Source organism: Eretmochelys imbricata, chromosome 1, assembly GCF_965152235.1.
Source record: "Eretmochelys imbricata isolate rEreImb1 chromosome 1, rEreImb1.hap1, whole genome shotgun sequence".
NCBI classification, from domain to species: Eukaryota; Metazoa; Chordata; order Testudines; family Cheloniidae; genus Eretmochelys; species Eretmochelys imbricata.
Genome location: NC_135572.1, coordinates 118,035,921 through 118,062,178, shown reverse-complemented (window position 1 = coordinate 118,062,178; position 26,258 = coordinate 118,035,921). Strand labels below are relative to the sequence as shown.

The window sequence follows — 26,258 nt, the reverse complement described above, 5'->3', positions numbered from 1 at the left end:
CATCAAGTGGATAGTAAGGCAGAGCGACCCCTTTAATGTGTGGTTCAGTGTGTTTTAGGATGCCTTTCTGTACAGAGACATGGAAAGTAGGAAGGTTGGCAAACCTGTCAACACAGCCAGTTAGGCAGACCTGTCTGAACTGCAGAAGAACTACTGTAGTACACATTTGTGCCAAGAGCACTAGTAAAGCCAAAATCTTGTATGCCCCAGTGGATAGGAGCAGTGCATTAACTAACTTGTGTGTGGACACATACTTTGTGTGGTGTAAAACAGGTTAGTTTATTTAAAAACATGTTAGAGCTACACTTTAGGTGAGTAGCGGATATAGTTTTCAATCCCTGCAAACTGTGATTCAGTATTTAATGTGTGTAGTAGCTGAGTTAGACAGATTTTCATATGGATCCTATAAGGAGGATTCTAAAAACAATTCCATTTGAACCGTGTGCTGTGACAATGGTGCTCAATCTACGTCAACTTCCTATAGCCATTTATTTAAAATGTGCCTGCACAAACCTTACAGTTTGACAGCTACCTTATAAAACGTGCAGAGATATTTTAAATGAAGTTACTTTGTGGATTATGAGGACAAAGTACCTTGGAAGTGTGGATGGGTACTGACATTGCATTCTTGGAATGATGTTTTAAGTTAAAAAATAACTGCAGATCAGGCTTCATGTGACAAATTCCTTAGAAAATTGGCTTTCTAGTAATACCTGAATCTCAGTGGGTTAGAAAATGATCTCTTTGAATTCTTTGAGAACAGCATACCACATCCTGTTCTATATGGTGTCCTTGATCATCTACAGATGGGGGGAAAATACTCTGAGTTGTCTTGGTACAAGAACTGGCCCAGGGACACAATTAACTTTTAGCACAACTGGTCCTTTGATTGCAGCTTAGTCTGGACTCAGTTTAGCCTCATGTACATTGATGCAGATGATACATTGATTGATTCTTATTGGCTGCGAAGCTTGGAGGAGGTCAGCAACACATACTTCCTGCTCCTAGAGTCTGAGGCCTGGATCCAGAAAAGGTCTTTAGTGTTGCAACGCTGAGCATCACAGTGCCTAACTTCTAAGTGCCTAGAAAATTACAGGAACACCATTGCAATCCACAAAGCTTGAGTTAGGTTCCTAGGCTCCTTATGCAATGAATGGGGAGATCTAGGCAGCTTACAATGTGATCCCCAAGCCAGAATGCTAGGTGAGTACCCACCTAAACTATCCAATAAGAGATGCTGATGAGACGGGTGTGTTCCAGGGCATGGAGGCACCTGTCTCTGCTTAATTATCCATGAATGGGAACTCACCACCTGGAGTCAGACAGTTTAGGCACCTAAGGCATTTATTGAGGTAGGTACCTGCCTTACTGCCATCCACCAGATGTCTGAAGGAGTTGGTGGTGCCCACCTTATACCTTTTACCCCAGTGGTTAGAGCACTCGCCTGGGATGTGGGAGCCGCAGGTTCAAATCCCCCCGTCTCTGCCAGAGGGGAAGAAAAGATTTGAACAGAGGATCTCCCACTTCTCAGGCAAGTGCTTGAACCATTGGGATATTCTTGTCTGGGTTCTCTGTCTCTCCTATTGAAGTTCTTCCATTGTGTTTAAATGATGATCTCTCTCTTTCTGTCTCTGGCCCAATGACTGTTTAAGTATTTATCCACAAAGGTGTGGCCACTAGGCAAGAGCGAGCGAGAAAGTGAGCAGAAACTCTGTAGCCTGGTGGTTAGGAAACCCATGTGGGAGACCCAGGTTGCAGTCCCCCTGCTCGAATTGTTCCTTCGTTATTTATCCATAGTGCAATAGGAGAGACTGAGAGAGCCCCACATCAGCCTGTCTCATAGCTTGGTGGGTAGAGCACACTTCTATGCGATGGGAGACCCATTTTCAAATCCATTCTCCCCTTCTGGCAAAAGGGGGAACTGAATTCTGGTCTCCCATGTCCTATGTGAGTATGCAATCACTGGGCTAAAAGTTACAAGAACAGCATCACCACAGCCTCCTCTGTCCAATTTTGAATGGGACCCAGTTTGGTAGGTGGCCACTGAGCAAGCCTATTAGATCTGGCCCCACACAGTTCTTGGGTGGATGAATGTCTGTCTTTCCCAAGTTTGTGAATCACTCTGGGGCTTAGGTGGGAGATGGGTGTCTGGATGCCTAGAGAGATGCAGTATGCTCAAAGGCAGAAACTTAGGCACCATGGGATCTGTTACCCTGACATAGCCCCAAGTGAATTTAGGCACCTACAAGGTTCAGCAGGAGTTTTGAGGATCACAGTGGTGCCAAAACTGGAACTTAGGCACCTAAACCCCAAGCCTCTTTGGAACTGGGCCCGAGCCACCAAACAATGCCCACGGAGTTCTAAAATCAGGCAGCTATTTGACCTCTCGGTTTACGTTGCATACAGTGCATAGCAATAACAAAACCAAGCATGTTTCTCTGAAAATGAAATGCCTGTGCTATTAAATTAACCTTACAGTTTTTGAGAGTCTCTAAGCTGATTACTTTCACAATACATGGGCAAACGTAGTTGCAAAATGTCGGCACCTGTAGCTGACACAGCTACAGTGCTTCATCATTGCACAGAAAATAGCTTGTGATGTAGGGATATTTCTTCTAGTATGGAAGACTTTTGTGTGGAGATGTGAGAGAAGGCTTTTGTAATCTTGTGGGTCACCTACCCATCAGAAACCTGGTTTGAATATATATTGTTAGTTAAATAACAGGGGCATATAAGGTGTTAAGATGGAAATGGCTCATCACCCCTCAACTATAGGTCATCTGAATGTCTATCAGTTGAAAATTGCCATCAGCTGAAGTGATCCAAATGCATTGCTAGTATCTCAACTGTTAAAGGGCTCAAAATGCTTTAAGGAGTTCAGTCAATTTTCAGTGCACTTGTGTGGATACTGTAATACACAGAAAGGTTGGCTGTATTTTTCGACATGCCGGAAGCCACACTGAAGGTTGTCCTATGACATCCAGATTGCATCTCTGGCAATCAGACTCCCCATTGCATTGTGAACGTTTGCACTATTCTTATGAGCAGATGTTAAATTTTTATATTGGTTTGCCTAGGTAAAGAGGTGGTACTCAACTGCACAGTTTTCTTGGGTTACTCAGATGCTGCCAAGCCAATATACCTCCTGCACTGGGTAGTCAAAAATTTAAATTCATGTTCAGAGAGCACTAAGGAGGAACAATCAATATGTGAAAAGGAGTATGATTTGTAAGTATGTTTACTGCAAAATGTTTTTCTTCAGTGTTTGTGCAATATAACATACTGCATTTTGTGTTCTGCTAGTTAAGTGTAACATCTGAGTTTCCTTCAGTCCTGTCTCTCACAATCTACCTATCAGCTGGCCATAGGTTTCCATGCAGGATGTCTGTGATCATGACTTTTAATGTAGCTTAACGTTTTTTTTTAAGACTGTCAGGTTTTCACTGTATGTACATGTGCAATGCTGTAGGCATAGTCATAATTATGCTGGAGTCTCCCATTGTTCTGCTCTTTGCCTCAGTAGAGGCTTCCTTGGCAGTAGCGTCGATGTACACTCCTGCTGGAGTTTAACTGTGAAAATTAACAATGAGAAGGGGAGAGAAATATGTATCAGTAGTAGAGCTATGCAGGAACTAGAATTTCTGTTCCACAAAACATTCTGAGATATTGAAATTTCAAAATTTTCCAAGAAAGGAAATTATTGGAAAAAAAAATTCATTTTGGGACAGTGAGACTGGTTCTGTTTCATTTTCGTAACAATGAAACATTTTGTTTTGAATTTGATTTATTTTTTTTTTAAATTTCTAAACTAAAAATTGTTTTAACATGATAAATCAGAAAAAAATCTGATTTTTTTCTAAATGAAAATTTGTAGAAATCAACACATTTCATCAGACATTTTCTGATGAAAAAACATGGTCAGAATTTTTTAAACTAGCTCTAATCAAGAGCCATTTGGTGGGTAAACTATACTCTGATTCCAGGGGCCTGAAAAGTGTCACACATCCTGTACTGATGTGCATGTTATGAACATGCCTAGAGCTCTAGCGGTTGTACTAAGAGAGCTGTTGTACATTCAGCTCAATGATGACTGAACAGATTGTCATTAGCTTGTTTGAATAGTCCAGGAAGGAGAACTATCAGGCTTCCCCATACATATTAGAGTTAGGGGCTGGCTGTTTCATTTGAAAATGGGGAAACTGAAGTTACCCAGAGACTGCAAGGGCATCCAGCCTCTTAAATACTGGCTAATTTTATTTAACTGTTGGATGTGTGAAATGCCAGTTATTGGCCAACTGTTAGCTTCAGCACAAGTGAAGCTCTGTGCCTGATTAAGGGGAGGACCTGTTTGCTGTGAGGATAGAGTGATATTTTCCTCTCCAGTTGACTGGGCTTTAAATATGGAAGTTACAGAGTATGATGATAGAGGTGGGGCTAGCTATGTAATGAATATTGAACATGCTGGATCTTCAGAAGAAGACCTGTGTTGCACATGGACAAGTGTTGGGATTGATTTTGCTTGACTTGTTCATGTGTCTCTAGCTCATTTACTACATTGGATTGAACTGCTATTTGAACAAGTGGTGTTTTACTCCTCGCCCAGAGATCAAATTTTAAAGGTTAAAAGACTGAAGTCTAAAAGATTGTGTGTTGGTAGCATTTAAAATTGGTGGGTGGTTAAGAAGATTTGGGGTCTGAGAGATAGTCTTTGTTTTAGAGGATATAGAATAGATAAAGTAAAAAAGAACCAGTAAGAGAATGATTATCTGAATGGTTCTCTCCCTTGCCTCCCCGCCAGTTACAAGAAAGGGTAAGGATAAGGACTCTTCCAAAAATTCTGTTGGTGCAGATGTACCAGGCTGGGTTGGCTCTAGATTCTAATGCACAGAAGTTAACAGGTAATCAAAGAATTGAAGAAGAAAGAATTGGGGAATTAATTATAACTGTAAATCCAGTGGGGCGATTTGTATTGGTAACTTATAAATTGAGACTGCTAGTACAGAACTGACTTGACCAGCTAGATGGTGCTCTACAGAGCTTTTATAAAATTGTTATTAAAATTATATCATGGAACATTAACAGCCTCAAAAGTAAAGCTCGTGATCTGGAACTTAAAACTTATTTAGTGCAATTTGATATAATATTTTTACAGGAAACCTGGCTTACCAAAGATGAATCTTTGTATCTCTCAGGCTGTGAATTTTGTTTGGAAGGATCTATTAAACAGTCAAGCCCTTTTCATTTCGATCAATATCCTGCTATAGCTAATGTATTAGTTCTGGGTAAATCCTATCCTCAAGCTTGTAGTATCACCTTTCTAGATAATATTTTAATGAATGCTCATTTGATTCCCCTGTTACAATGAAGCTATATGGGCAGAGTTAGAATCTATTATTGAGATGCTGGCTGCTTGGAAATTATCCAATTCTTATAGGTGATTTTCATGCTCAGTTGGGTGGGGAAGATAAGAAATTGCAGCGTCTTTCAAATAGTACTTTTAATGACCAGTTGTTTGTCCTTCCCCCAAGAAATTCTAAAGATAAAGTAATAAACTCAGCAGGCTGGATATTTTTGGTGATTTTGGACAGATTCGGGCTGGGAATACTAAATGGTAGGGGCAGTGATGACATAGTGGGTCATTTGATTTATACCTCTCTTAGAGGGGCAAGTATGACTGACTATACTGAAGTTCCAATTTTAAGTTGGCCTTGTTTTGCTAACTTTTCAGTGGCCCTTAAATATGATAGTGACCTTCTACCCCTCCAGGTTAATTTTTGCTATCTGGCCCCATTACATCAGCTGATCCCTGTTGGACAGTATTTCACTTCTAATTTCAAAGCCTTACATGCAAGGCGAAGTAAGTGTAATCCATTGGTTAAATCTAAAATTAAAGAGACTCTCTCCTGTAATTATCAGCTAGGGTGAAAAAAACCCACATCTTTTAGACCTTAGAGATGTGCATATATCACTTAATGTGTATAACAATATTGTACATAAATTACAGGTACCAAAAAGGGTTATTCCTTCCCTCTGAAAGATAAAATAATTTGGTATGACAGCAATTGTTTTCATAAAAAAGAAAACTGTTAGATGATGGCAAGGGAGGCCAGGAAAGGAAGCTCACAGGATTCCACCCAAAAGCTAGTTAATTTTAGGAAGCTTTATAAAAAATTGCCAAAAGAAAAAAGATGGAACATTGCATGGCATTGTGGAAAGAATTCAAATGCTGCCAAAATGAAAAATTCTTTACTTTTTTGGAAACTGGTAGCAATGGGTTCCAAGAAGATCAGGAGTAATATTTTTCTGTACTTCATAATGATAGGCCATCTATCACGCCGTCTGGAGTGGCTCACGACCCTGAGTCCCTACCTCAGGGCAGACTGTCAAAAAAAGGGCAGACCCCAAACTGGTGGTATGTCCTATAATTATATTTCACCAAGCCACAGACAAATGTGAACTCCTGGATCATAGAATCATAGAAGATTAGGGTTGGAAGAGACCTTCGGAGATCATAGAGTCCAACCCCTTGCAGGACCAACCCCAACTAAATCATCCCAGCCAAGGCTTTGTCAAGCCGGGCCTTAAAAACCTCAAAGGATGGATATTCCACCACTTCCCTAGGTAACCCATTCCAGTGCTTCACCACCCTCCTAGTGAAATAGTTTTTCCTAATATCTAACCTAGATCTCCCGCACTGCAACTTGAGACCATTGCTCCTTGTTCTGTCATTTGCCATCACTGAAAACAGCCTAGCTCCATCCTCTTTGGAACCCACCTTCAGGTAGTTGAAGGCTGCTATCAAATCCTCCTCACTCTTCTCTTCTGCAGACTAAATAATCCCAGTTCCCTCAGCTTCTCCTCATAAGTCATGTGCCCCAGCCCCCTAATAATTTTTGTTGCCCTCTGCTAGACTATCTCCAATTTGTTCACATCCTTTCTGCAGTGGGAGGCCCCAAACTGGATGCAGTACTCCAGATGTGGCCTCACCAGTGTCAAATAGAGGGGAATAATCACTTCCCCTGATCTGCTGGCAATGCTCCTACTAATGCAGCCCAATATGCCGTTAGCCTTCTTGGCAACAAGGGCACACTGTTGACTCATATCCAGCTTCTCGTCCACTGTAATCCCCAGGTCCTTTTCTGCAAAACTGCCACTTAGCCTGTCGGTCCCCAGCCTGTGGCAGTGCATAGGATTCTTCCATCCTAAGTGCAGGACTCTGTACTCGTCCTTGTTGAACCTCATCCAATTTCTTTTGGCCCAATCCTCCAATTTGTCTAGGTCACTCAGGACTCTATCCCTACCCTCCATCATATCTACCTCTCCCCCCAGCTTAGTGTCATCTGCAAACTTGCTGAGGGTGCAATCAATGAAGATGAAAATGTTGAACAAAACCAGCCCCAGGACTGACCCCTGGGGCACTGCACTTGATACCAGCTGCCAATTAGACATTGAGCTGTTGATCACTGCCTGCTGAGCCCGATGATTTAGCCTGCTTTCCTCCTTATAGTCCATTCATCCAATCCATACTTTTTTAACGTGCTGGCAAGAATTCTGTGGGAGACCATATCAAAAGCTTTGCTAAAGTCAAGATATATCACATCCACCACTTTCCCCATATCCACAGAGCCAGTTGTCTCATCATAGAAGGCAATCAGATTGGTCAGGCATGACTTGCCCTTGCTGAATCCATGTTGAATGTTCCTGATCACTTTCCTCTCCTCCAAGGGTTTCAAAATGGATTGCTTGAGGACCTATTCCATGATTTTTTCCAGGGACTGAGTTGAGGCTGTAGGCCCCCGGATTCTCCTCCTTCCCTTTTTTAAAGATGGGCACTATATTTCCCTTTTTCCAATTGTCCGGTACCTCACCCAATCGCCACAAGTTTTTAAAGGTAATGGCCAATGGCTCTGCGATCACATCAGCCTACTCCCTCAGCACCCTCGGATGCAGCGCATCCGGCCCCATGGACTTGTGCACATCTTGTGCATAGCTTTTCTAAATAGTCCTTAACCTGTTCTTTCACCACTGAGGGCTGCTCACCTCCTCCCCATATTGTGCTGCCCAGTGCAGCAGTCTGGGAGCTGACCATGCCTGTGAAGACCAAGGCAAAAAAAGCATTGAGTACTTCAGCTTTTTCAACATCATCTGTCACTAGTTGCTTCCCCCATTCAGTAAAGGTCTCACACTTTCCCTGACCACCTTCTTGTTGCTAACATACCTGTAGAAATCCTTCTTATTACCCTTCACATCCCTTGCTAGCTGCAATTCCAGTTGTGCTTTGGCCTTCCTGATTACACCCCTGCACACTTGAGCAATATTTTTATACTCCTCCCTAGTTATCTGTCCAAGTTTCCACTTCTTGTAAGCTTTCTTTTTGTGTTTAAGCTCACTGAAGATTTTTCTGTTAAGCCAAGCTGGTCGCCTGCCATATTTGCTATTCTTTCTGCACATTGGGATGGTTTGTTCCTGCGCCCTCAATAAGGCTTCTTTAAAATACAGCCAGCTCTCCTGGACTCCTTTCCCCCTCATATTAGCCTCTCAGGGGATCCTGTCCATCAGTTCCCTGAGGGAGTCCAAGTGTGCTTTTCTGAAGTCCAGAGTCCGTATTCTGCTGCTCTCCTTTCTTCCTTTAGTTAGGATCCTGAACTCAACCATCTCATGGATACTACTGCCTAGGTTGCCACCCACTTCTACTTCCCCTACCAATTCCTCCCTGTTTGTGAGCAGCAGGTCAAGAGGCGCACAACCCCTAGTCCGTTCCTCCAGCATTTGCACCAGGAAGTTGTCCCCAACACTCTCCAAAAACTTTCTGGATTGTCTGTGCACTGCTGTATTGCTCTCCCAGCAGATGTCAAGGTGATTGAAGTCCCCCTTGAGAACTGGGGCCTGTGATCTGGTTGTCTGAAGAAAGCCTTGTCTACCTTATCTTTCTGGTCTGGTGGTCTATAGCAGACGCTCACCACGACATCACCCTTGTTCCTCTTGCCTCTAAACTTAACCCAAAGACTCTCAACAGGCTTTTCTCCAGTTTCATAATGTAGTTCTGAGCAATCAGTCTGCTCTCTTACATACAGTGCACCTTTTCTCCCCTGCCTGTCCTTCCTGAACAGTTTATACCCATCCATGACAGTGCTCCAGTCATGTGAGTTACCCACCAAGTCTCTGTTACTCCAATCACGTCATAGTTCCTTGACTATGCCAGGACTTCCAATTCTTCCTGCTTGTTTCCCAGGCTTCTTGCTTTTGTGTACAGGCACCTAAGATATTTTTCATGAATAATTGAGCTTACATCAAAGACAACGCCTATAGCCAATTCTGTAATAAACTATTTAAAGGTTTATTAACTAGGAAAAATAAATAGAGTTATTTACAGGTTAAAGCAAGCCAACATATATACACAAATCATTGCAGTTTAAATTCTAAGAGTGACAGAGTTGTAGAGATCTGTCAATTCAAAATGTCTTTCAGGCAGACCTAGGGGTAACCTCTGGGGATCTCTGGCTTCAGTTTAATGTCTCTGGCCCCATGAGAGTTCAAACAGTGAAGAGATGAAATATTTTCCTGTGTCTTTGTTTTATTTCCTTCATTCAGCCTCCAAGTCCATAGGATGAGCTTCCTTGCATGTAGCATTTCCAAGGTGCCATTGGGCCATTAACCAATCCTTTGTATTGTGACATTCCTTGATGACTTACCTGATTTTAACAGTTCTGGATGGGCAGGAAGAAATACTCCTTCCCATCTGCGTTCACAAGTTTAGAGCAAACATTTTCCAAGTGATACAGCAAAACTTACATATTTCCTTATAGCATGGAATACAGACATTACATTAATACATGCAGCAACTTACAAACATTCTATAGACTCTAAACACTAAATACATTCTTATAAGACTAATACCTATTTTGAGCAACGCTAATACATAAGTGAACTGGTCCGGTCTCCAGCTATGAGTTTGTCATCTCTTAGCTAATGCCTGCTACGTTGGCAAGAGCTGGCACCTGGCCTGCCAGCATCACACCATCTAATAACTTTTTGGCATGATCAGCTCTGGTAGCCTCCATTCCCTGTTCCCTTCCAGACTGTTCTGCAGTATCCAGTGAGGAAGTTAACTTTTTAATTGATCAATAATGCTGTAATAAAGCACCATGGAAGGTTTTTATCCCTGTAGAAGTATTTAAGGTAAACGTTGACTAGTGGGCACCTGTTTTGGCTAAACTTTTCTCTAATATAAATAATACAAGGATTTTCTCCTCAGGTTGGGCTATCAATATTATTATTCCACTTTATAAAAAAGGGGAATAGAAAAGACTCTGGGAATTGCCACCCAGTTAATTTATTAGACTTACACTAGATATCTTTTGGCGAGACTAGGGAGCTGGGCAGGAAAAGATAATTTATTTGCTGAGGAACAAGCTGGTTTCCAAAAGGGCCACTCCACTACAGATAATTGTTTTTGTTTCTTATTTGTTTCACAAATATGTGCCTCCTTCAGGGGAGGAAATTGTATGCAGCTTTTCTTGGTCTAAAATTGACCTTTGATTGTATTGATGGGGATCGTCTGTGGGGCAAATTGGAGATTGCTGGAATAGATCCCTGGTTACTTTTTCTTTTAAGAGGTCTTCACAGACAGACAGTGACCAAGACTGGGATAGGCCTGTGGATAATGAACTGATTCTATTCCAGTTACAAAGGGGGTTCAACAGGGCTGTCTTTTAGCCCTTTTCTTCGTAATTTTATATTGATGATTTTGTTCTAGCATTAAAACGGGCTCAGTATTTCCCCCCGTAAAACCATGAATCACACTGTGACTATCTTTTTATATGCAAATATGGTTTTACTGTCACAGGCACCTTTGTGATTGAAGTGTTTTTTAAATGTGTTTGGTTTATACTCACAATGGGAAGGTCTCATGATAAATTATGCCAAAGATAAAGTAATTGTCTTTAGTCAGAGACGGAGGTTGCATAAATGGAAGTTTGATGGCATTATATTGAACAAGTTAGCTCTTTTGGCTATCTGGGTATCTGGTTCTCACAAAATGGCTTGTGGGATAAGCATATTCAGGTAACAAAAGAGAAGGTCTCAGATTCAGTGCAACAGTGTTAACATTTTATCTGGACTTCTGGGGTCAATTGAAGTGCACTAGGCCTTAGAGTGTTTGAGGCTAACGTATAAGCTCAAATTTTCTATGGCACAGAAATGTGGGGGTAGAATGAGCCCCTGGGGCTGGAAGTGATTCCATACAAATTTCTTAGGAAGATTTTTGGTCTGCCAGATAATACTGCAGTCATCCTCCTTAGAGCTGAGACAAGTATGAACTCTATGCTGTCCAAAGTCCTAAATTGTAGCGTTAAATTTTGGATTTGAATAGGATGTACCCACAGCATTTGCCAAGGTTATGCTTAGAGGAACAGCTCAGCAGGACTCTCTCTCATAAATTTCCTTGGTTAGAGCATATTCAAAATTCTTTGCATTCTCTAGGTTTCACAGAATGGAAATGATTAGATTTAAGTTTAAAAAGGTGACATCCATGATCAAATTAGGAATAGAGGATATTAATAAGCAATTGGATATGGCAGTTGTCTCTATTTCAGATGTCATCGTGGTTTCTCCTTGTTAAAAAAAAGACATATAGTTATGCCAGATATTTAGACAGTCTGTGTAATAACACACTGCCTTCAGAGCTCTCCATTACCTGTCCATGCAGACAGCTTATTTAGAAGGCTGGTATGCTGGAATTGAGAATTTTAACTGCCTTTGTCCATGTAGTTTAGGGCATGTGGAAGATCTATCCCATCATTTATCACACTGTAATTTGGATTGCCACTTGAGGTTAAAAAGCTTTCTATATTTTTGTCCTGGATGCCTTGTTTTGTGACCTCTCAAAAAATAGATTTCAGAGTAGCAGCCTTGTTAGTCTGTATCCGCAAAAAGAACAGGAGTACTTGTGGCACCTTAGAGACTAACAAATTTATTTGAGCATAAGCTTTCATGAGCTACAGCCCATTTCATCGGATGCAGTGGAAAATACAGTAGGATGATTTTATATACACAGAGAACATGAAACAGTGGGTGTTACCATATACACTATAACGAGAGTGATAAGTTAAGGTGAGCTATTATCAGCGGGAGAGAAAAAAAACCTTTTGTAGTGATAATCGAAATGGGCCATTTCCAGCAGTTGACAAGAACGTGTGAGGAACAGTAGGGGGGAAAAATAAACATGGGGGAATAGTTTTACTTTGTGTAATGACCAATCTTATTTAATCTTTTTATTACTGACTTCGGCACAAAAAGTGAGTGTGTGCTAATAAAGTTTGCGGCTGATACAAAGCTGGGAGGTATTGCCAATTTAGAGAAGGACCGGGATATCATATAGGAGGATCTGGGTGACCTTGTAAACTGGAGTAATAGTAATAGGATGAAATTTAATAGTGAGAAGTGTAAGGTCATGCATTTAGGGATTAATAACAAGACTTTTAGTTATAAGCTGGGGATGCATCAATTAGAGGAAGAGAAGGACCTTGGAGTATTGGTTGATCATAGGATGACTATGAGCCACCAATGTGATATGTCCGTGAAAAAATCTAATGCAGTCTTGGGATGCATCAGGCGAAGTATTTCCAGTAGAGATAAGGAGGAGTTAGTACCATTATACAAGGCACTGGTGAGACCTCACCTGGAATACTGTGTGCAGTTCTGGTCTCCCATGTTTAAGAAGGATGAATTGAAACTGGAACAGGTACAGAGAAGGGCTACTAGGATGGTCTGAGGAATGGAAAATTTGTCTTATGAAAGGAGACTCAAGGAGCTTGGCTTGTTTTGCCTAACCAAAAGAAGGTTGAGGGGAGATATGATTGCTCTCTATAAATATATCAGAGGGATAAATACCGGAGAGGGAGAGGAATTATTTAAGGTCAGTACCAATGTGGGCACAAGAACAAATGGATATAAACTGGCCATTAGGAAGTTTAGACTTGAAATTAGACAAAGGTTTCTAACCACCAGAGGAGTGAAGTTCTGGAATAGCCTTCCAAGGGAAGCAGTGGGGGCAAAATACCTATCTGGCTTCAAGATTAAACTTGATAAGTTTATGGAGGAGATGGTATGATGGGATAACATGATTTTGACAATTAATTGATCTTTAACTATTCACAATTGATCTTTAACTAAATAGGCCCAATGGCCTGTGATGTGATGTTAGATGGGATGGGATCTGAGTTACTACAGAGAATTCTTTCCTGGGTATCTGGCTGGTGAATCTTGCCCATATGCTCAGGGTTCAGCTGATCACCATATTTGGGGTCAGGAAGGAATTTTCCTCCAGGGCAGATTGGAAGAGGCCCTGGGGGTTTTTCTCCTTCTTCTGTAGCATGGGGCACGGGTCACTTGCTGGAGGATTCTCTTCATCTTGAAGTCTTTAAACCACGATTTGAGGACTTCAATAGCTCGGACATAGGTGAGAGGTTTATCGCAGCAGTGGGTGGGTGAGATTCTGTGGCCTGCATTGTGCAGGAGGTTGGACTAGATGATCGTGATGGTCCCTTCTGACCTTAATAACTATGAGTCTAATCCACTCCCAGTCTTTATTCAAGCCTAATTTAATGGTGTCCAGTTTGCAAATTAATTCCAATCCAGCAGTCTCTCGTTGGAGTCTGTTTTTGAAGTTTTTTTTGTTGTAATATTGTGACATTTAGGTCTATAATCGAGTGACCAGAGAGATTGAAGTGTTTTCCAACTGGTTTTTGAATGTTATAATTCTTGACGTCTGTGTGTCCATTGATTCTTTTACGTAGAGACTGTCCAGTTTGGCCAATGTACATGGCAGAGGGGCATTGCTGGCACATGATGGCATATATCACATTGGTAGATGTGCAGGTGAACAAGCCTCTGATAGGGTGGCTGATGTGATTAGGCCCTATGATGGTGTCCCCTGAATAGATATGTGGACACAGTTGGCAACGGGCTTTGTTGCAAGGATAGGTTCCTGGGTTGTTGTTTTTGTTGTGTGGTTGCTGGTGAGTATTTGCTTCAGGTTGGGGGGCTGTCTGTAAGCAAGGACTGGCCCGTCTCCCAAGAGTGAGAGTGATGGGTCGTCCTTCAGGATAGGTTGTAGATCCTTGATAATGCGCTGGATGGGTTTTAGTTGGGGGCTGAAGGTGATGGCTAGTGGCGTTCTGTTACTTTCTTTGTTGGGCCTGTCCTGTAGTAGGGGACTTCTGGGTACTCTTCTGGCTCTGTCAATCTGTTTCTTCACTTCAGCAGGTGGGTATTGTAGTTGTAAGAATACTTGATAGAGATCTTGTAGGTGTTTGTCTCTGTCTGAGGGTTTGGAACAAATGCAGTTGTATCATAGAGCTTGGCTGTTGACAATGGATCGTGGGGTGTGGTCTGGATGAAAGCTGGAGGCACGTAGGTAAGTATAGCTGTCAGTAGGTTTCCGGTATATGGTGGTGTTTATGTGCCCATCGCTTATTAGCACTGTAGTGTCCAGGAAGTGGATCTCTTGTGTGGACTGGTCCAGGCTGAGGTTGATGGTGGGATGGAAATTGTTGAAATCATGGTGGAATTCCTCAAGGGCTTCTTTTCCACGGGTCCAGATGATGAAGATGTCATCAATGTAGCGCAAGTAGAGTAGGGGCATTAGGGGACGAGAGCTGAGGAAGCGTTGTTCTAAGTCAGCCATAAAAATGTTGGCATGCTGTGCAGCCATGCGGGTACCCATAGCAGTGCTGCTGATTTGAAGGTATACATTGTCCCCAAATGTGAAATAGTTATGGGTGAGGACAAAGAATATTTGTTAGGAATGGTGTGTCTGTGATTCAAGCAGTTGCCCTATTTGCATGGTTAGCCACTAAAATAAGGCAAAAGCAAGTGGCACGGTGATCATATACTCATTAATGATGTATGTCCTTTTTAAAATCTGTATTTATGAGTATTGTAATATATTATAATTTTGGATTTAGTTTTAAGTTTTGTTGTACTATTTTTTTTTCTGCACTGGCCCAAGGCCAAGGTGCTATTAATAAACTACTATGAATTTTAATTTCTAATAAATCTTGGGTTTGCTCATCCATAGGGGCCTGTGGAGAACAGTACCATGCTGACTCTGCTCCACATCTCACTGATAGAGTATATTGTCCTCAGTGAAAAGGTTAATTTAAGTTTGACAATGAGAAGGAAAAGGGAAGCAATGTAGTTATATATGTCTAATGTATGAGTTGGCTTATTCATTAACTGTTTTTTTTAGTACAGAACAGCTAGTTCATTCTGATCTGCAGTCCTAAAGAATCATAAAAACTTAGTTTCTTATTGTAATGATCTGTTAAACATCAGGTTTTATATCTTAACTGTGAAGGTGAAGAAGAAGAATATCTTGAAAGGGTTATTTGAAAGCTTTGTTAGCCTATTTTTAGACTTATAAAATCTATACTGGGTGTGAATATTAAGAAGGCTATTGGAAACAGCCACCCCTTTAAGACCACATTACATATAATATTTGTGCCTTTAAATTACTTTATTGAAATTACTCCTTTGGATGTAGTAATGAGGAAAGACTGTTCATTAACTCTGCACTTCTGTTGTAGTAATTCAGGAAACAAGAAGTATGCCTCAAAACTATTGTGGATTAAAACTGTTAAAGAGGAGGACCTGAAGTGTAATTATACCTGCCTCTTGAAAACTACAAATAAACCACAATTTAAAATATTTAAACTGAAGAAAGGTACAGTATGCTATAATACTCTTACTTCTGCTATTTAATGACTTACAAATACTATGTGTAGGCTTGGAAGCATTAAATTTTTATTGGTAAATGTCAATTTCACTGTACACACAAAAATTGATGACAATATATTTCCATCGATAATAATCAAAACACATGGCTAGGCAAAGTAAGAAAAATGCTGCTTGAGAACTTATTAAAACTTGATTTAAGGATATTTACTATGTATATTTTGACATGTGAAGTTAATGATTTGTATTTTAATGGTTATAAAGCTTTGACTTTTTGAATCTCAAAGTCTACTATTGTTAAAACTTGTCTGAACCCCTCCCCATAATTTCCTACAACTATGAAAATTTAAATCCGTAAAAATAAAAAAATGCTTAAAAATAAACATTGACATCATCCATTGAAATTATTCCCCCACCCCCGAATTATGCCAAGCCTAACTATATCCTTTAAGAATCAGCACTTTTTAAGGTAAAGCCTGGGGAGGGGTATTTCTCTGCATCCCTATTAGTACCCCCAAAGATCTCATCTCCACCATTTCCTCCTGTGTATCTCCTTCTGGCTGAGGAAAACTGGTTTCAACACTACATGGCACACATGTTGTCATGGTTACTGGGCTAACTACACCACTGTCCCTTCTCAGGGTCTCTCTGAGTGGGTCCCAACTTAGTAGTTACAGAAGTAGATTTAAAATAAGAGTCCTACAGGCATATTCCCTTACCTAAGCATAACCTCTCTATCCATAGCTCAGGCAGGCCTGGCTTATTCCCCCGCTCTGAGTTCACAGAAGCATCCTACACTGCTTGCGGTCTTCTCCCTCTGTCTCTATGGGTATGTCTACATTACAATCACAGGGTGAGATTGCAACTCGAGTAGACATATCTGAGCTAGCTTTAAAATAGCAAGTGAAGCTGCAGCAGCATGAGCTTCAGTACCGTCTAATTCCACAAGAAATTACCCAGGATCCCAGGTGGATTTAGACAGCCCATGCAGAAGTGCATGCTGTCACAGCTTCGCTGCTCCAGTATCCAAGCTATCTAGATTACAGCTAACTTGGGTATGTCTACTCGTGACTACAGTGCAGACATACCCTGTGTCTCTCTCATACTGAGAAGGTGGGTGCGTTAATATCTTTTATTGGACCAACTTCTGTTGGTGAGAGAGATGAGCTTTCGAGCTTACACAGAACTCTTCTTCAAGCTTGTCTCTCTCACCAACAGAAGTTGGCCCAATAAAATACATTTGTACCTCACCCACCTAGTCTCACTAATATCCTGGGACCAACACAGCTACAACAACACTGCATAAAGATATCTCAGTCAGACTGTCAGCCTTTTCACTGACATATCCTGGCCTGGATAGAGCTAACTAGGTCAATTCTCCCACCAACCGATGGGCCAGCCATTGTTCTCTTCTAACTCCTTTGAATCTGTGTATGTGAGGATCACTTATCTCTGTCATCGCCTCACCTTTCCTCCCAGGTTCTATAATAACCCCTTTACAGCCTCCTGTGGTTTAGCTCTATTCAGTCAAGCAGCATTACAAAGCTGAATGGGGAAACTGAGTAACACACAATATTTGTCAAGTGTGACATTTTGGGATTCTCCCAGACCAATTCATTTCACCCAGCTAAGGCTCAGTCTATTGGGCTTTATGTGGGTCAAGTGTGGGGCTGAGGGGGTAAAATACATCTCCTAATTTGGGGCCATGGGCAGGGTGGCAGTCCACGGAGTAAACCTTGAAAGCTTTGTCCCGTGTTTCATTCCCCATTTCAGTACAAACTGATGTATAGCCACATGAGACGTTACCAGGAAAGGATTCACACTGGAAGTAGAGTTCTCTAGTTCTAGCTGTCAGATAATAATGACTTTTAGTAAGAAAAATCATGTCGTGAGCCACTTGTGTCACAAAGTTGTAATTTCTTGGGCTTTTGTTTTACAGGGAATCCTCCAGATCTCCCCCGACATGTATTTACTACAGGAATAATCGTGGCTGTATTCTTTTCACTTGTTCCTGTGCTCCTGATGGTTCTCTTTGTGATATTCAGAGTTGACTTAGTTTTATTTTACAGGGACATCACTGGAAAAGATGACACAATAGGAGGTAGGATTTGGCAAATGCTGCCATTGAAACAAGTTCATTTAGTGATATAAAACTATTAATAAAATAGTGTACTCTGGCTTCAGGTAGGTCCTATAAAATATGGAAACAAAAGAAAATCCAGGAGAGGAGGATATTGTGTAGGAATAGATGGAGAGGGGTAAACAAGACAGGACTTGGCTAGGAAAGAAGTGTCTGGGAGTGGGAGAAAATAGCAAAGGTGACAGATAGCATTACATATTGTTTTAGCATGCGTCATCCTATAATGTGTCCTGATTTTTTCATTCTGAAAGTCAGGGATTGGTTAGTGGAGGAGAGAAAGAAGGGACGATTCTGAGAAGACGAGTACCCTGGAGCTGTCAGATTCCTTCTGCGCTCACCTGACTTGTGCTCTAGATTCATGTGCTTTCTGGAGATCACTGGAGAGATGCTGGTTCAGTGTTAATGGGGGTTGTCAATGTCTACCTTAAGGAGAGCAGGCTGTCACAAAGAAGCCATCACTTGTTGTTGACAATTGGCCAACTTGTTCTGGGTCTGATCTTTCCTTTGTGGTTTAGTTTCTGAGACAGTTTTGGTGAGACAACCCTCACAGTATCTAGATGCCTCAGATTTCCTTAACCCTTGTCAGTCTGTATATACAGTACCTAGACTGCACTAGTTGCATTGGTTGGTAATCTCTTAATAATGCATGAAGATACATTGTATGTGCCAATATTTTTTCTATTCTAATTCTATTGTTGACCACAAGGCATTGTTGATTCACTTGAGGACCTCAGAGTGCATGGTTGGGGCTACACACTTGAGGAGATCCCAGAGAGCCCTTAGGGCCTCTGTCATGTGGAGTTTTACACAGGTTTTCACTTTATGTTCCCTCCTGTTAAACATATATAGGAGGGTTAGTAACAAAACTTGGGTTGTGGTGTTGACACCCAACTTGGTGTTTCTTTGTCCTCTGACTCAGATGGCACAGTGGGAAGCTTCTCCCAGTGTCTGGTAGAGATCGGGACATGGTAGAGAGTGAGGTGACTGACCTTTGATCCAGATAAAGCAAAATTGATGTTAGTAGGTTGGGGCGAAACAGTGGAAGCTAGGAAGAGGATTATGTCCATTTATTGTGATTGCAGATGTGTGTCCTTGACTTGTTTCTTGTATCCACAACTTGAGAGTCTGGTTAGATTCCCACTTTTCCCTGGATGACCAGATTTCATCAGGACTAGGACAGTCTTTTTCTTTTACATCTGGCTAGGAGGTTGAAGCTTTTACTCTTGGATACAGACCATGCTAGTGTGATTTCATGCTTGTGTTACCTAACTGGTAGATTACTGCAGTGTGCTTTAATTAAGTCTTGATCTTAAAGCCTGCTTGTTAAGGTGGAGAATCTCACCAGAAACATGTTACACTGGTGCTTCATAACTGATAAAGGTGGACTATTGGTTTCTGCATGTACCATAAAGTTTTTGTCCTGTAAAGTCCTAAATAGCTTCGGACCCACCTACTTGAGAGAGCCTCTTTCCCCATATCTTAGTTCCACAGTTGAGATCAGTTAGAAGTGCTCAAGATGGAATTCTCTCAGTAGAAATGAGGTGGTCCATGTTTTTATGAGTACCTCTGAACTTTGGGACTTGCTTCACGGCCCTTGGTCTGAGAGAGCCTCAATTTGTTGAAAGAATAGGAGTACTTGTGGCAACTTAGAGACTAACAAATTTATTTGAGCATAAGCTTTCGTGAGCTACAGCTCACTTCATCAGATGTTCTTGAGCTATCCTTCGTTAAGCTATCCTTTTTACAATGGATTTTGGGAGGCGCTGCTTGAGGAAACTATATTTGAGGAGGACAGGGTGCTATTTTTCATTATTCAGTTATAAGGTTTAATTAGTTGCTATATATGGTGGAAGTTGCTGCTGAATTTGTCTTTATGTTTTGGTGTGTGTGTGTGTGTGTGTGTGACTAACTGCCAGCAGCACTTATGGCCTGGAAAGGTGCCTTTTTTTTTGTTATGCTATTATAAATCTAAATGCATAAAATAAAATATATCCTGATTTTTTTTCCTTTTGACAATCTCCACATTGCAATACTGCCCAATAGTGGAATAATAATAATACCTGACTCTCTTATATAGAGCTTTTTCATCAGTAAATCTCAAAGTGGTTCACAGTCTTTAATGTAGGAGAAGAACTGAAAGAAACCTGGAATCCCACAATGCTGTTTTTACAGACTCACTTTTCAGGGTAAAACCATATTTTAATGATGCAAGTTTCTATCAATAAGTTCAGTTTAACTAGGTATGATTAGTGCTGGTCAAGAAATTTCACATTTCAATAATTTTCAATAAAAAAGGGACACAGTTTTTGCAACCCTTTTGGAAAACAAAGTGGGTAGATCTATTTGTGTCAGATTGAAATTGATCCTGGATATATTGTGTGAAAGGTGACTGGGCAGATGGATGAGAGAAAGCTCTTATCTCAAAATCGTTGCCAGTGGGGCAGTATTTATAAGGGTCGGGGTGAAGGGTCAGCTATCCTATGTGTAATGGGTCAGATCAGTTCAGTCACCAACAGGACAAAAATTGGTCATTTTTTTCCAGATGGAAAAGAATATGATGCTTTTGTGTCTTACCTGAAAGACTCCATATCTACCAATGTAGAAGAAAGAAAATTTGCTCTGGAGATATTGCCCAAGACATTAGAAGACCATTTTGGTTACAAATTATGTATATTTGAGCGGGATGTATCTCCTGGAGGAGGTAAGCAAATGGAATGTCCTTGGTATTAAACTGATACAAAAATCTCACAAAGATGCCAGGATCTGTAATTAGAAAGATCTCTGCAAATGTGGCATTTTTGCTTAAGTGTCTCATTTTCAAAGGGGATTCTATTTTGGGGTGCAAATGACAGAATACACATTAAACAACATGCATGTAAAATCAGAGGCTGTTTAGAAAGTTTAGACTTATTCTGTCCTTCATTTCAGTGTGTGGAGGTAACCAAAAGAAGAGTTTGATCCAAAGGCTATTGAAATTAATGGAAAGATTCCTATTTACTTAAATGGTCTCTGGATCATCCACTAGGTGAATCTTGGCCAGAGTGCATCGAGGAGGATGGGGGAGTACTAGCTCTATGACATGCTCTTTCCCTTCCTAGAACATGAAAGGCCTACAGGATTGGGTATTCATAGCTTTCAGAGACAAGAATGAGAGAGGGTGGAGCATGGTAGCAGCAGCTCTCTATGCCATATTATTTTCTGCTCTCTGGCATACAAACTGTGACTTAATGCTTCTTCAAGCATCATTAACACCCATAGACTCCCTACCTTGGCTGCTACCATGCAGCTTGAGGGCAGGTCAACCATTAACAAAGCAGTCATCAGATTTCCCAGGATTTGCACAGATTTTATAAGACCCACTAATTTTAGAAGGCCAACACCTTTTCTCTTTCCAGCAGTGCATGGAATTGCAGCAGATTTTGAGCCCCGATGGAACAAAGATCATAAAATTCTATCAGCTAAAATATGTCACTCTGCCCACCAAACAAGAATAATCTGTGGAGGGTAGAACATTGCCCTTTATCTAGTTAAATGCTGAGATTAATTCAGGGGAGAAAAACAATTTAGCTGTAGTGTTACCACAGAATGTGAAAGTTCTGCTTTTGGCTTTCTTCCTTTTCAGAAAGCTTTCTGTTTACAGCTTGTCAGAAACCTGAGAGATCTTAATGATTTGAAAAGTAAGCTTGGCTTTACAATACAACTGCTTTTGCTGTACCTGTCCTATGAAACACACATTTTCCCCTATTTCTGTAATCTTTAAAATGTAGAAGACGAAGCCGCTTTTATTAAAACTGACTCAGAGTTATAGCTGACACCTATGTGATGGGTGCGGCAGAAATACTTAAAATAGATAGATGCGATAACATGGAATTTTGAATATACAAAGTCTATAAATAGATGACCCTTTACAAAGGCTGCAATTCTCAGACAGTACAGTGGGATTCCATGTGGTTCTGAGGTCTATAGGGGAAAAAAATGTTTAGGTAATATTTTGGCCCTGCATGAGCATATTGTTACATGTTGCTTGCAGGATATAGGGCTTCTCCATTTAATTTCATTCACTGTTTTTAATAACAAAATTATTCTGCAATCCCTGTTTTAAGAAAGCACCAGGTTTTGAAAATCTGTGAAATAATGGTTTGCTAGATGTCATTCTATAGTAATCTATACTGTTACATTTGGCAGAGGGTGCTAGTATTACACACACTTGAGGTTATCTATGGTACAGATATTACTGAATAAGAAGGTAAGAAGGTATCTGGTGGTACAAAAGGTAGTAAAGTGAGGATTAAAAGTTTAGTGAGCATTACAGGAGATGGTTAGCTGTGCATGGCTGATGACTTAATTTGGAGGTACTCTGATGTTCAGGATGGACCTTTATGGATGACCTTATCTGTTAAATAAGGAATAGCCAGAGCTGATATGTTGGTTTGTAATTGCTTTCCAACATGAAAGAAATGTATACTGACTACAGGCAAATTAGGATTCCATTGCTGTTTTGCATTAATTGATCAGAATTAAACATCTGAGATTTTTTTTCTCTCTTTTTTTTTCATATTACTTAGTAGTGTGATAGATTAGGAAGGAACAAAACATACAGTAATTTAGTCACTTTGAAATGTGTACAATATTATCACTACTGCTAAAAGAGGTCTTGAGTCAATGCCTGTACTTTCAACTGATTTTAATAATGACTGTATCGTTCAATTTACAGCCGTTGTTGATGATGTCCATTCATTTATTGACAAAAGCAGAAGATTAATCATTATACTGAGCCAGAACTACATTTCTGACCGAGTCATGTATGAACTTGAGACTGGACTGCATAAGGCACTGGTTGAAAGGAAGATTAAAATTATATTAATTGAATACATGCTTATAAGTGATTATAATTTCTTGCCAAAATCACTGGAGCTTCTACCATCCAGGAGAGTTGTGAAGTGGAAAGAGGATAAGTCTCTTCCTTCAAATTCCAGATTTTGGAAGAACCTTCGGTACCTGATGCCAGTGAAAGCTTCCAGGACAAACATCAGAAGTCACAATAATTCTATGAGCCCTACCTCAGAAGAAGAAACCCAAGCAACAACTGTGTGTTGGGAGTCTAAAACATTCTTATAACCAAAAATTGGAAAAGAAACATGCTGCAGAAATGAGCACATGGTGTTACTTATATGGAAGATATTAAGTGCATGTGTTTTAGGGAGGCAATGTGGTCCAGTGAATAGAGTACCGGCAGGGACTTAAGAGATGAGACAAATCCTCAGCTTGTATAAATTGTCATAGCCCAGAGGTCTAGGTTAACCTTGCCCCTCACCCCTTGGGGCTCTGACAGTTTACACAAACAGAGGAAATGCCCCCAAGGAATCTAATCTGACTCTGCCTTGGATTCATTGTGTGACATGGGGCAGATCAAAACCTTTCTGTGTCACAGTTTCTTCATTTCTCATAGAAAAACATTAATTCTACTTATACACTTTTGTAAAGCAATTTGAGGCCCGTGAATAGTCTATATTTTCAAAGTATTATTATTTAGAAATGTGATTACTATTGTTATTTATGATTTCTATTGTGATAGCATGTAAGGACTCCAATCAGGGATCAGAGCCACATTGTGCTAGGCCCTATACAAACATATAACACAAAGACAGTTTCTGCCCTAGGGAGCTCAACATCTAGGATTTAGACAACATAACACAGGTAAATAAAGTGACAAATGGGAGGAGGGGAGTGATTGGTTGGAAGAAGGGGATGGGGAGGACAAGGTAACAGTAGAAATATGGTGTATTTGCATATATCAATCCTAATAGTAGTCTCAGTAGTTACAGATAGTCAATGCCATGACCAGTGCCAGATGGTAGTTTTTTTGTAGGCATCATGGCAAAGCAATATTTTAGTCCCTAGATTAGTGTTATTCAGGTCAGAGTACTCTGAATAACTGTTTAGGTAAGGGGAGTGGGAAATAACACTTGCTCCAGAGAGGCCAGTAGGTACAACTTGTATCTGAGCTGCTTCCAGGCGAGGGGCCTGAGGCGATAGAGTCGAGGGTCTAAGGTACTTTGATAGAGGGAAAAATAATTGCCGATATCTAAGATACCAGACTTGGTTCTCCAGTGCCTTGGCATTGTGGGTAGTTATTTACACCAGGTCAGGCTGGTAGCGTTTTATACAGATTTTCACAGATGTAAATGGTGACATAAGGTGCAAGACAGTGGTGAATCTAGGCCTCTATTTTGGCTTCTAGAGGAGCAGATCTTCCAAGCTTATTCAGTATTTACAAGATCCAAAGTACAAAACTGTGCAGTTGCACTTGGTCAGGGTTTCTATGATTGTGTTTTTGAACATGGCTTTCAGATATGCACATGATTATTTCTTTCTGCTTTAAGCACATGAGGACTTTTAGGAAAGTGTTCAAACTCGGGCTCTTCACAATGTTCAGCAACATCAATCAAGTGCATAGTTGATAGTAACTCACAATAGCTGGTTTAATGGGATAGGGTGAATTTCCTTGACTTTTTTCAACCTGATGCTCCTAAATCCTGCTACTACTAGAATGTTCTTGCCCAGTCTTAGGTCAAATGTGGAACTGGTTGGGAATTTTCAGTCAGCGTGATTTGTTTCTTGGCTACAGAGGAACTGCAGGGAGAAAACAAAATTGACAAGAGGCTTCCAGGCAGGCGGCTGACAAGACAAAAAATTCTCTTTTTGTCCTCTCATTTTTTGAAATTTTGTCCCAAATTGGGGTGAAAATGTTTTCAAAAACATGACATTTTTTCATAGGAAGGGATTTCCATTTTCCAGCCAGCTCTAGTCAGATTTCCCACTGGATCTTCACAGACCAAGCTGAGGAAAAATAAATATGCTCTCAAAAATCCATTCAGGTGCTATGATTCAAGATTGCCTCTTTGGTACTGGAATCTGAAAGGGGCGTGGTTCATATTTTTTAAAAAAGCCCCCCAAAAGCAAAGAGTACAAAATCCATTCCATCTGTAGCTATATTGACGCCACAGAATTACAAAAGGGTTAATTTAGCCCTTGGAACGTAATCCTGTACACCAGGGAACAAAGGGGGAAAAAAATCAAACATAAGTGAAGTGTCGAATTCTAAACTGTATTTCCATTACAAATACTGCAGAAGTCCAATATAAAATAGTAAGTAAGACAAGCCCCACTGATGATGAAATAAACCTTACTTGTGCCCAGAACATGGGAGAAATTGTTCAAGAGTAGTTCATTATAGGAAATGTGTTACCTCATTAATGCCCACTGCTGTTAATGAGACTCTGGATTGTTTGCTGCATGCAGCACTGTATAGAGAGTCTAAGAGCATATAGCCACAGTACCGTTTAAGGGATGATACATAGTTCCCTCATCCCAGCAGGAATTCCAGGAATTATTTTTTTCTGTTTGTAAAATTCTTCCCAGGGCACAAAGGAAGCACAGTCAGTGCATTACCTTTGGAGAAATTGCTCCATCTGCTTTTCTCTGTACCCAGCTATTTCTGCTGGCCTCATCCTCTCCCCATTCATTGACCACTCCCTTTGTGGAAGCCAGTGTCAGGAACAACCATAACCCAATGAAATTCTTGTATTCTCTGGAAGGTGTGGGGGATTGCCAATACCTCTTCTGTCCCCTGCCTTTAATGCAGGATTTGAAGGGTTTGGGGACAGGGAGAGAGCAACACTTCGATACCATTGGAGTTGTATCACCTGCCCATGCTGTTTTGTATGTGTTCAAACTTTCTGTTACATCCGCTTTATTTGTATCTGTGTTTACAAGGCATTTCTTACTTCCTAAATGTCCAAACTACATCTGTTTAAAGGCAGATTTCTAAATGGAATTCAATACCTCAGTCGTATTGGAAACATCTTTCATTTAATTCCATCCCTCCTTTATTAATGACAGTACTTTCTCACGAGTCTTTTCCTTTCCCCCTGGATACCTTTGTAAAAGCCCTTCCTGTTTTTCCTACCACCAGGCCTCTCAGATAGCAGAGATGGAAGCTGAACTGTGGCTGTAGTGCAAGGGGCTACATTATGAAGTTACAATCACTTTTGGTGAAAGGGAATATTCTGCTTGTCGTCAGTCAAAATTAAGTGAAAATAAGATCTGCACTTTTTATGGACAGAATCTGTTCAAAATAAAGACTATTTTAACCTTCTGGGACTTTTTAAATTTTGAATTATTTTTAAAAGTTTTAAATATGGATAAGTGTTGTAATTCCTGATCATGTTCATAACAACTTAATTTTAGCAGCATGGCAGAAGATATGGCATATGGTTTGGTGTTGTATAGTTATTTCCCTTTCTTTCTTTTCCTTAAGTATGAACTTAAGTAAATGACTGTTTCTTGCTATGAAATACATATATGATTTGGACCCAATGTT

The 26,258-nt window shown here is 40.6% G+C and overlaps 1 protein-coding gene across 2 annotated transcripts in view; it reads left to right on the top strand.

Moving 5' to 3' along the window:
- The window catches only part of IL18R1 (interleukin 18 receptor 1), a 40,227-nt gene extending 14,100 nt beyond the window's left edge, over window positions 1-26,127 (top strand). For both annotated transcript variants that reach the window (XM_077807097.1, XM_077807096.1), the window contains exons 7-11: window positions 3,078-3,228; window positions 15,588-15,724; window positions 17,675-17,836; window positions 20,418-20,576; window positions 22,590-26,127. In XM_077807097.1, coding sequence (XP_077663223.1) covers window positions 3,078-3,228; window positions 15,588-15,724; window positions 17,675-17,836; window positions 20,418-20,576; window positions 22,590-22,993 — 1,013 coding nt within the window. In that variant the 3' untranslated portion in view covers window positions 22,994-26,127. The remainder of the gene's footprint in view (window positions 1-3,077; window positions 3,229-15,587; window positions 15,725-17,674; window positions 17,837-20,417; window positions 20,577-22,589) is intronic.
- The last annotated feature ends 131 nt before the right edge of the window (window positions 26,128-26,258 follow it).